General features: G+C 39.2%; 1 protein-coding gene across 1 annotated transcript in view; it reads left to right on the top strand.

Moving 5' to 3' along the window:
- The window catches only part of LOC103926401 (probable ATP-dependent RNA helicase DDX10), a 75,792-nt gene that overhangs the window by 60,957 nt on the left and 2,498 nt on the right, over positions 1-12,337 (top strand). Inside the window, exon 4 of the mRNA XM_009335264.1 lies at positions 552-685. Coding sequence (XP_009333539.1) covers positions 552-685 — 134 coding nt within the window. The remainder of the gene's footprint in view (positions 1-551; positions 686-12,337) is intronic.

Genomic DNA, 12,337 nt, shown 5'->3' with positions numbered 1-12,337 from the left:
TGTGGGGAAGGAGGGAAGCTGAGCCCCAGAGAGGAGTGATGAGAGGGTCTCTAACTCCCTTAAAGTGGTTAATTCAACTTAAGCAGCATTCTGTTTTTTAACTGCAAGGACACCCAGATGAGTTTTAAATCAGAGTATTTCATGAAATACACTTCACAGCGGTGATTAATGTGTCCACGAGCTCGTATCTCTTTGCCAATGTGTTTCTGAGAGACAGTAAAGCTTCATATTGCTTAAACGCTTGCTCTCAGATGATTGTTGATTAGTTGCTGTCCAAATCTCTCTTAGATTTGGTAGACTTAAGATGATGGTATTGGGAAGGTAGAATTTGAACATAAATCCTTGTGCTTCCTTTTTGAATAATATTTCTTCAACTTAAAAAACAGCCTTGGAGGAGAGCACTGATGATGACAGAAACGATTCCATTTTCCTGGCTATAATAGCGGTGGCCTTTGCAATGATTTTTGTTACGGCATCCCTATTAATGGGGTTGTGGCAAGTAACATGGACTTGTTTGCTTGTCTTGTAACTCTCCATTTGTCACCTGGCAGGCTGAAGAGGAAACAGTGGCCTTTCTTGCTCACAGTGGAAGTGAAGAAGAGTTTGATCCAAGTACTCTTCCAGATCCTGATAAATACAAAGATTCTGATGAAGAGCAGGATTCAGAAAGCGAAGACAGCTGTAGGTAAGTACATATCTTCCATGTTCATTTTGAAATGTTCATGTTTTTTAGAAACTGTTTTGTTTGGATGTTAGGAACTCATTTTACAGTCGTTTGCTTGCTCCTGGGACTTAGTATTTAAGTTTGTTTGTGAGGCAGGTGTTGAACAGAAATTTGTGCTAAAGGCTATTATTTTCTTTTGTGAAGCTGTATGAGAAAGATTTTTGAGTCAGTGTTGAAGGGATCTCAGTGAGACTGTTCCACATGCAAAAATCTTGACTAATTCCCTGGAGGTTTCATGGTTTTCAAAAATACATTTCTCTACTGTCACATTGCAGGTTCTGTTTGAAAGGAAAAACGTTGAAGTCATTTGAGGATTTGGATGAGCCCTCTGTACCTATGCTATATGAAATAAATTTGTGCACGGTGAAACTTGATAAGTTTTATGATTCAGTGTTGCTCAGACTCTTCAACACTACAAATGAAGTGGAATCTGAGTTAGAATTAAATATATAATAAAATTAACAATGTTAAACTTTTCTTCTTAATTTAAAACAGTGTTTTTAATTATATAAACCAGAAGATTTTGTTTCTTGTAGTTTAACAGAAAAGCACAGGGTGGGGATGAGGATCCGTAGTTGATGGCAACATACTGCATTTCTTCAGCACATACTGAAGGAAGACTGAGGGATATTGCATGAAGTCCTGTGTGGTTTTTGTCATTGGCTTCATTGCAACAAGGAGTCCGTCTGTGTGTTTCTGACAAACAGCCTATTGTGTAACAGATTCAGAAACATGATCCTGACACTTAAATGGGCGTATAGATCATTACTTTGCTCTCTTCTAGATGTCTAGGTTCATAAATCTTTTGTTTTTCACGTCTGAATCAGCTAAATCCTAGTGGCTAGGTTGTCCCTAGCCCCGTGTCACTGGACATTGTGGGGGCAGTATGTAGGACTGGGTTTTGGGACATAAAGACTGCATAGCCCTAAGTTAACAGGCTGGTGACCATGTCCCTTGTAGCCTGTTCACCAGTGTGTTGGTCAATAGAACTGATGGATGGGGGAAATGCACTGCTTTTTCTGAGCAACAGTAAATTGCTCCTTCTTTGTGCAAGGGGGATAAAAAAGGTTACTAGAAGTCAATTACAGTTTCTTCTGGTTTTTCACTTCCCTAAGCTGATTCAATATCTCCAATCCATGTAAAATGAATGATAAAACTGTGTCAAAACGTCAATATGTCAACAAGCAGAAAATGAGACCCATCATTCTTAAACAAGATTCTTCCAGTTCCTTCCATATTTATGACCGCTTTACTCTGCCCATCAGCCTTTGGTGGGAGAAGCAGCATGATTTGTTGAAGTTGTTCTCCTTTAATGAAGTTTAAGATTCGGTAATTTTGGGGGAGGGCTATATAAGAGGATTGGTAGGTTGCTTTTCACATGTTTCTAGGGTTGAAATATATCTGTCCATATTTAATAAATGCATCCTCTAGTGCTATTTGTACATTGCTTGTAGTGGAACCAGGTTAATATGATGAAACTTTATTCTCAGCTTCCTCCAGGTAACATCAGTAATATGGTTAATACTGTCTTTTTAATATATGAGATTCTGATGAGTAAAACCTGGATATAAGGCAGCGATTTGAGCTAGAGGATCCTGTAAAACACCATTTTGTTGGAAGGGGCCATCTCTGTTTGGTCTAATATTAATGAAGAGACAAGGACCAGAAGAAAAGTGTAGTTAGCAATTCTGCATTTACGTAGGACAGTAACAGACGTGCCAAGAGAAGTATTTCAGGATACTAATGCTTCTCCATGTCAGACCATAGCAGTGCTGGTTCTGTCGTTTTGCCTTTGAAAGCAAATTCTGAGCTGACTTCTGTAGTAATGCTTTGCTGCAGGTAACAAAGAAGAGAGGGAATCTTGATAGTCATTGGTAGTTTGTTTCTTGGAAGGAGTAGAACCAAGAGTTTATTGAGAAAGTCTGAAGTAAAGCTTTGGTAAGTGGTTAGAGACTGAGCAACGCTTGTCTTATTGGTGTATATGTTGCTGCTGAAGGACAGATTCCTGGAATCCATTAAGCTGATGGACAACTGAGCTGGTGGGAAGGAGTTACCAGCAACCGAGTATAGGAAACCTAGTGTCACAACACTACCTATTAAATATTTAATTACCTTGAGCATTTCCTAATTACTGCTAAATTGTTGCATACTTTCTGTAGGAAAAAGGTAGCATTTTATCGCTGCGTTTCTTAAACAAGATTTTGCATTATTTCAACTTGTAGCCTTAGGTAGGCTTAGCTAGGCTTAGTTATCTTGACAATACAATGTTTTGTAGCATAACTACTTAAGAAGTATTTTGAAAAAGTTATGGGGTCAGTCAGTTTAAAATTGGGAATTTTGTCTAGTTTATTTTCAATATCATTAAGTAACCATTTATCTAGGGGAGATCACTTCTGTCTTTTTTTATGTATTCATACATCACTTTTTGTATTGTTCCTTTCCCCAAAGATGTCAGCTAGACTCAAGATTAGCTAAGCTTTAAGAATAAAAATTGACAGAGATGGACAGATTTTTGGCAGTGGTAATCAGTGCAGATTTTTTTGGAATCTGTGGCTGATCTGGCCCCCTGGAGTTAGTGTCTGCTCTCAAGGAGAGCTAGGACTCAAAGAAGATCTAGGGCCTTGGTCATTTCCCCTTCCTACGAAGCAGGTTGGAAAAGAAAGAACATACAAAAACGAAAACAGGAATTTATTAATAATTTCTGACAAAGTATTTTCCTCAGCAAATCTGAAAACACTTTACAAAGGAGGGCAGTATGATTTTTGTAGGCAGGAATGTTGAGTCACGTAGTAACTTGTCCTAAAGATCATGGCGGTGACGCAGGTCCGGGAATAAAATTAAGGCACCCAGAGGGCCCATTGAGTGCTCCATCCACTAGACAGCATTCCCTTTGAAACTACTAATCACATGTGGTAACTGATTTTTTAAAATATTTTTTCTTGTTTTCAGTATGCCAGGTTTACACATGTAAATGTAATACCACGTAGACACAGTTTAAACCTTTTTGATTTTCCATTTTATTGGACTTGTTCTTACTTGAATTACTTTTTCAGGGAATATTTTCTTGGAACTTTGATGTCTACAGTATTTCAGTTATCTCAAGGAGATTAGTCTTGAATGTAATTTGGGCTGAAGAGAGTAACTTTGAGCACAAAAAAATACACTATATATATATATATATATGATTCAACTGGAGTTGAGATATGGATTTTTTTCTGCCATGTATTAAGGCTTGTCAGGTTTTAATTTACTAAGTGTACTTTAAATATGTTGTTTGGACTATGTTTGGAGGTGATTTTAGAACAAAGTGCAGCATTAGAACATTTTCCATGGTACACTGCTATCTACATTGTATCCCTGTATTTGAAATACAACTTAAAATCTGGGAGGGTTTTATCTATTAAATTTTCTTTTTTTAAATTATGAATTTTGCCTTGAGCCTGGCAAAGGATCATTTATTTGGAAGGTTGGATTTTATTTGGTCTTTGGAACTTAGTCATGTGTGGAAGCTAATTTGTCTAAAAGTCATATTTCAGATTTTGAATAGGAGATGCCAAGGCTTATCGAATAAAACACATTTGATATTACAATTTCTTTAAGATGATATATGGATTTAAGATCTTGTATATGTTTGAAAATGTAGTTGATAGCCATTTAAAGTCTCAACATTATTCGGTTCTTTAAAAGGTGGTCTTGCAAAGAAACTGTTAAAACATACATTTTGTTATGATTTTCACATGCAATATTGGCACATTCTTGCCATGCAAACCTGCTGACTTACTTACACAGTTATGGTTTTTTTGGCATTCATTTTATGACTACAAAGTTGGAATTTGGTTTTGCTTCCTTAAGTAAAATGTTTGTGTAAATCTGTCATGTCCATTTAGTGCTCTGGGGGTTATAATCTGGCTGGGTCACTTTTTTAGTATCAGATTGGAGGTTTAAGCTTTCCCTGTCTAGGAGCAAGACATTCTTGGGGTAACAAACATGTCTCAAGAACTGCCATCACTTGAAGCTTCATAACCAGCCTCTGTCAACTTCAGGACACAGTACCGGTCGCAGTTGTTTGCCCTGAGTTTTGGTTGACTTTTTAATAATAGGAAAGGACCTTAACTTCTTCCAAGGGGATTTTTAAAGGTTTTTGTTCATTTTTCCGTCTTTACGCAGTTGGACTTAATACTTTCCTGCTTTTCAGTCTCGTCTGTGTTTGCTGGAGGACTAGTACAATGGATAATATGTTTTCAGCCTTTGTTGAGAAGTCAAGAGCACTGAAATTTGGAAAGTGAGTCAAATTGCTTCAAGTTCTTCTCCAGCATTTAAGCTGAATGGGAGTTAACAAGGACCCAAAGAGCAGTTTCAAACAGCCTAGCTAGACCTGACATTCAGAGCTTTCTAGAAGGGGCCACGTCAGTTTAGGCATTGCTCCAATGGGAAAAGTACTACAGATAAACCTGCAACATCAAAGACCACAGTTCTGAGTTAATTATCAACAGCAATTTCCAGAAGCAGATAGCAGAGACACTGGTATTATATCATAGCCGGGGACAGGCCGGGAGTGGATTTGTCAATCATTGCTAAGGATAGTAATTAAATTGAAGTGAGGGGTGAGAACAGCCAGGGCAGGTATGCAAAGGCGAGAGGAGAGTGAAAGACTGTGGGATGCTCATGAGGGCAAGAGCAGTGGGCGACAACGTGCCGATAGATAGATTTGGAAGATGACAGGTCCAGGACAAAATTACATTTCTAGGAGTGCCTCAAAGGAGTGTGTCAAAATTAAGAGCCATTGATGGCTCTGGTGTGCAGTGCAGCATGTGGCGGTTAATCCCGTGATGGCTTGGGCCTGCCTAGGGAACATCAGTCATGTCTTTACAGGCTAAATGGATTTGGCCAGGTCGCGGGCTTAAGTACTGGCACATGCTTGTTTGTATTGTCCACAACTGCTGTGACTTTGGATGGTGCCAACTGGAGCTTTTCCAGGTAACGTCCCAGCGTATTTTGGTGCAGTAGGACAGGCCAAGGACTGTTTCCAGTAGACAGCATTGATGAAGCCACATTTCTTTTAGGTGTGTGTGGGTGAAGAATGTAGTGGTCTGTTCTCTAGCTCTGAAGTCAGCTTTGAGGCTCAGTGTAGGTATGTCTGGAGACTTGTGAGGTGCTCTGAGCACCCCTTAGGAGGCTTTTGTGAAAGCAGAGGCACAAATGAAAGAGGAAGATGCAGTGCAGCAAATTAATTTAGGGCTGGAAAAAGAGGAAATCAAGAAAAGCAAGAGAATTTGAATGACCAGTAAATGTATGGGTAAAGGAAAGTGGTAGCTGAAGAGGCTGGTGGTGAGCATAAGCCCATTGAAGAAGTGGTATTGATGTTGCATGGGAGAGGAAAGAGGTGGAGGGGATGTATGAAAGGAGGAGGGAAGATGATGGGGATCTGGTGGGTCAAGAAGAATAAATACAAAAACAGGCAAGAAATCTTGCTGCCAGTGGGAAGGAGGGGTTTCTGTTAAATCGACACTCATACCTCATGCACCTCTCTTAGAGCTGTCACTGAATTGTGTAATGCGTTACTCTTGGGGCTGGGAAATATTGACCTAATGATTTTAACAAAAATAAATCAGCCAAAAGTAGCACACAGTGAAATTAGGCTTTGAGATTAGAAAATACAACTCTATTCTGGTTTATATTTCCAAAATTCAGAGATTTTGCTCAAAGTGTTGGCTTAAAATAGAAATATGTTGGGCTACACTAGCTGCTACTTGCTTAAGGGGAAAAAATGCTTCTAAAAGGGATAATTCAAAGCAAGTATGTAAGACCTAGGGTGTGTTCCTTCAACAGCCTTTAAAAATAGACCATCTGTCCATGGTTTAAGAAGTCAAAAACACTGTTAATCTTTTCTCCCTACCCCCAGCATTTTTTTTTAAATTGGGGGAGCTATACAAATCATGAGTTAAATTTGCCTTTGAATAAAATTCCCTTCCAGCCATACCTCTACAAGCAGAGTAATTAATGACTCCAAGCATGTAATATGAGATTAATTTTTGTCTATCTAGCAACATTCATCATATTTGGTTTAAGGCTATCAATGTAAATTGTTAATGAGGTGAAAAATTCAAGTGTATCGAATAGGGTGGAAGAAAAGCAGCTGGATTTCTTAAATATTAATTTTGCAGTCAAATTGAGTTTCTGATATTTCTAATCCCTCAACCTCTTTAAATAACAATGTTGAGGAAGAACAAAATTATGATTGACCTTATCGTTACCTTCTCTAAATCTTTAATAGGTGCTACTGATCGCATTAACTCTTAGATCAGCATGGAAAAGATCTTGGACATGAGGAGAAAGGAGAAATGTCTTTGTTCTGGTACTGTTTTGTTCGTGATTTTATGGCCAGTCACCAGCTGACAGGTGTGCAAGTCAGCAGTCAGTGCTGCTTGCTTTATTTGTGAAAATTATGGGCAAATTGCAGTTTCTTATACCTTCTTATACAAGGATGCTGATGTTGACCTGCTAAGTTTTATGTGATTCTTGATGCAGTTGACATTACATTGTCTTTTGAGATGATTCATGTGCAAATCATGGTGCTCCCTCTAACGTGTGTTATTCAGGCCATATCAGTGACTTTGTGAATGCCAGAACTTAATGTTGTGATGGCCAGAAAAGCACTGTAAGACAGACAATGTGAAAGGTCTCTGCTTAAGGGCTTGATCATGCTGTTTAGCTGCAAAACTGGACATTGAGACATTGCATTGCTGTTGACAGAGATGTGATATTCTTATGCCATGAAAGTCTTTATAATAGTTATGCTCTAGCTCACTATATGAAATGGACCTGATGGTAGAATTTCCTAGTGAAATTCTGTGGTTCCTGTAAACTTGTCAGCTACAGAAACTACCTTTAAAAAAAAAAAAAAGAAAAGCAAAAAATGTAGTATGTCATCAGTAAGTGTCTACATGAATGGAAGAGAAATGGGATGAGTATTTATTGAAATTCTGTAGTTCAGGAATTAATTACCAACAATTGGAGGATGATAGTGGTCACACAAAAGAAAAGGAGAGGAACAGATTTGAAGAATGTCAGTGTCAGGTGAAGCTGAGGAGTGAATGGATGCGAGGGTTAGGTAGGTCGTTAGCAGCATCTCCAAAGGCAGCAGCACATTTCAGAGAAGGTTAAGCCTCTGACAGAGGGACATCCAGCAAATGGAAATGGTTTGATTGAAGCCACGGTCACCTCCAGCTGGAGTAGTTTCAACCCAGAGCAGTGATATTTGATCCATATAAAAATCAACCCCTGAATGATTTCAGTTTTCAGACTGGTGTATAAAGATAAGCTAACAATTGCTTAGCCCAAATACACTGAACGGAAACTCCAGTGGTCCAGGGCTGGGTCAGGTACTGCTGCTTTATGGTTAGCAATGTCTGTGACGGGAATGGGGAAGGAAAGTGTTGTTACAGCTTCAGACATCCCATCTGAGTCCACTGCCACTTGTCCACTAGAGCCTTTAGAAAGTAAAGGTGACCTCAGAGCAGAAGGAAGACGTTGATGGTTGATTTTTGTCGTCAGATCTTCTGTATACTTCCCATGCAATAATAAGAAATATTAAGCATGCTGTCTTGGTGGTCTGGTTTCCGTTTAAATACTTTCTTTTCTTGTTCCAGATGATGGTACTTCAGCTCCAAGACAGACTTGTCTTTTGTTTTGAGTACTATTACACTGGTATTTCATTACAAGTAGATTATTCATCCCTTTTCCTGCAATTGTTTTTTATAAATGTAGTTTTAGAGCTGTTTTGATTTACATCAGTGGAATGGCCAGTAAGGGAAATAACACAACACGATATATTTTCATTACCATTTCTATGTCCTGTAGCATTCTGACAGCAAGTAAGAAAGAAGCTGCACTGGGCTTTATGGAAGGGACTGCAGTAATTAATCTTCATTAGGATTGCTGCCATGGCCTTGTGAATTAAAATTTATTACATGGAAAAAGGTTTGTGGCACAGCATGTTTGATTAGCAAAATGCCAATATTTATGGGATAAATTATTCCTAACTTTTCTGAGCTGTATTTTATTAGCAGATTCATTCATTATTCCTGTACATTTCTTTGGGAAAGAGCTCATGTGTGCTATATTGCAGCCTGGAAACTTGACTCATGGCCTGTAATTTAGTGGCAAGGGCGATTTGTTTCCAGAGCAGTGCTGGTAAACCTAGGCTCCAAAGCAAGCTCTGATAAATGTTAACTGAAGCAGAGCCTGTCTAGAGATCTCACAGTGCCACATTGCTTAAACAACAGCAACTTGGCTGTGTGGCTGCACATTTCAAATGGCTGACTCTCAAGCACTTAAAATCTAAACCTTACAGTTGTCAAGACATACCTTGAAGCCCAGAAGTGAGTTAAGTGCTAACAATTAAAAGCTTTCTATTTTTTCCTGGTATCACCTCAAAACACACTTGTGAGATTATTTTTTAGTAGTTAAATTAAGAGAGTTTCTTGGTGTATAGCTATCAGGGTCATAGCTAGATCCCCTGTTTCCCAGATGCCATTCATATATGCTGGCATTTATTTAAGGGACACGATTCATAAACCGTGCTTTAGTGTTTGAGTAATAAACATTACCTATCAAAAGATAGTACCTTCCTTTGTTGTTACAGCTGTGCAAACGGTGACCACAGAAATTACTGTGCCTGTTGGTAAGTTGGCTGTTAGTACCTCCTCGCCTGTGTAAAAACAGCCCGTCCTAGTAAATCCTTCCATCAGGCAGCTTCAGACCGCACAGGTCGTTCAGGTGGCTGAAAAGCTAAATTGCATCAGATGGTAAAAGGAAGGAATTGTACTCCAGCTGCACATGCCGCTTTCTAAGTGTTATAAGTAGAAGACGAAGAGACATACTGGCTTTGGTTTGGATCCGAATTGTGGGGTTGCTTTCTAACTGTGTTGTTCTGTTAGAAAATAGTTCACCTTAGAATAACTTTATTTTGTTTTGGCTATTTGTGGACGCCAGTTGGTAGTGCATCAGTTTGTGTGTTTGTAAGGAATAAGGGACCATTTATGTCCATGGAAAGTGACCAATGATAAAAAGATTGGCTCTGCAGTGTGGGCTGACAGGCCTTCGGTGAATGGAGACCAAGGAGGAATTCATTTGACAGTAAGAAGTCATCCCTGTATAGCTGCCCTTTTACATGTGCACCTGAGAATTACACCTATTACATCTCGTCCAAAGAGCTTTCTGTCCAAACAGTTAAGGAGAAGCACCCAGACAGAGTTAGGGATACCCCTTGGCATCATGATGCCAGACACCTCTCCTGATGATTTTCCAGCTTCCTTCTAAAATTGCCACTTTCACCCTTTGTAAAAGCTACATCTCTGGCTGCTCCTCCAGAGTAATACAGCCCCTCTCCATGCCACCTAAACCACCTCTGGTAAAAATCCATCCTGTAGGAACAGGGTTGGGGGTTGGACTAGCTGATCTTTAAAGGTCCCTTCCAACCCAAACCATTCTATGGACAGGCACTGTCTGTCTTCTCTTTGCATCTCAAAATTATGAACAACTTATTTGCGTGTTCCACATGACTCTGCCTTCCTTCCTAAGTTTCCTTCATCAAATACTGTTTTGCTTCTGCTTTTTGTGCATCATGAAAACATAAGCTTTTAGCTTTCTTCATTGCTTGGTGGCGCTGCTGCTGCTGCTGCTTCCTGTGTTATACATTCCTCCTTATTCACCTCTCCAGCTTACAGCCCAGTAGGGGTCAAATTAGTATGAAAATACACCTGCTAACGTGTAGATACATCTTTACTATGCACTACTAATCAAGCACCATGATCCCTCAGTAATAATAAGAAACAGCTTGACTCAGCATAAGCTTCCCACAAAGCTTATGATGAAAATTAATCATAATTGTGTTGATGCTTTTGTTTGTGGAAAAAATTAGAAATCTCACAGTTCCTTCTGAATGTGTTTTATATTTAAATCATAGAATCATTAAGGTTGGAAAAGACCTCTAAGATCATCGAGTCCAACTGTCAACCTTACAGACATCTAGGCTTGTGGGCCTCTGAAACTCCAAAAATGAATATAATTTTTGGTATTTGAAGTCTGCTATTTCATAACTTGTGAGATTTCTGCATTGTTTTAATTGCTAAGGTGTTTTCAACTAATGTCCTAGATGAAGCATTAGTCAATTATGAATGCAAACTGGGCTTCAGAGTCCATTCAAATGCTGGAACTAATTGGCTCATATGCAAACAAGCTAAAATGCTTTTACTTAATGAGGTTTCAGCCTTGTGCTTTTAAAGTGAACCCCCATACTCTGTCCTGATCAAAGCAAACACCATGAAACTCCAGCCCAAACCCACACTGGCCACTTGGAAAATTAAGAAATCTTGGTGCTTTAGAGTATTTTCATATACTGTCAGTATAGCTTCAGCATTTATGGAATATCTTAAGCACTGCAGAGAGAAATAGAGAGTCCTTTCCCCAGAAAAGGAATAAAATAAACACTGGTAGCAAGCATTGAAAAGCTACCCCCATGCAAATGACTGCTCAAAGCTGGCAAAGTTGCTATATCCTTTGAAATGTCCCAATTTTAGGAAAAGTATTTGGTGCACAGTCATCAGCTATTCATAGGAACACAGAATGGTTTGGGTTGGAAGGGACCTTTAAAGGTCATCTAGTCCAGCCCCCCTCCCATGGGCAGGGATATCTCTCACTAGATCAGGTTGCTTTACACTATTTCTTTTGGATAGGAAGGGAAGGACAGTGTAAAGGTAGGGTGTTTCTTTTGTTTTAATTGTGGAAATGCAAGGTGTTTCTCATAGGATTTCCTTCCTCTCTCTGTGCTGTAATGAGTAGGCGGGAGTTGGCACCGTTCTTCCATGAAAGGTGGGATGGACAAGAGAGGGAGGCAGGTCACTGCAGTCCAGTGCAAGGCCATCAGATCTCATGTTACTCCGTCTTGATGGAGACGCAGCCAGAAAGCACTGTGTATGAGCCAGGAAGAGGAGGAAGCGTTGTGCTGCTGATCCCTCTCAGAGACTGCTCGGGAACTTCTTGAAAACTGCCATGTTTTGGGGTTAATGTTTGGGTTAGGCTGGTTTCCAGTGAGTGATGAAACCAGCATTTCACGTGCCACTGACTAGTCCTATTAATGGAAAAAGGCAAGGTGGGCAGCTGAAGGTGGTTTGAACTGGGCATTGGATTCCTGTGCCATGTTGGTTCAAAGGACAGTATTCCCCAGTTTGAGCTATTTGTTATAACTGGTGTTTCTAATTGTTAAGGCTCTAAACAGTATTTCTGAACAAAACATTTCACAAACATTACATTTATACTTACGCAATTATAAAAATTAAGGTAATTAAAATTCTTGTTAACGATTTTCTTTGAAGTAAATTGAATTTTCTGGGTAGAAATTTGCCAAATTTTAATTGAAAATCTGAATTTAACCATCTCTTTTAGAAAAGCCTAAACTCAATCTTAGAATAATTTAGATTGGAAAAGACCTTTAAGATCATCAAGTCCAACTGTAAACCTAACACTGGCGAGTCCACTACTAAACCATGTCCCTAAGTGCCGCATCTACACATCTTTTAAATACTTCCAGGGATGGTGACTCAACCACTTCCC

The sequence above is a fragment of the Pygoscelis adeliae genome, unplaced genomic scaffold (genome assembly GCF_000699105.1).
Source record: "Pygoscelis adeliae isolate BGI_AS28 unplaced genomic scaffold, ASM69910v1 Scaffold142, whole genome shotgun sequence".
Classification (NCBI taxonomy): Eukaryota; Metazoa; Chordata; class Aves; order Sphenisciformes; family Spheniscidae; genus Pygoscelis; species Pygoscelis adeliae.
This window is presented reverse-complemented; position numbering and strand designations above follow the sequence as displayed.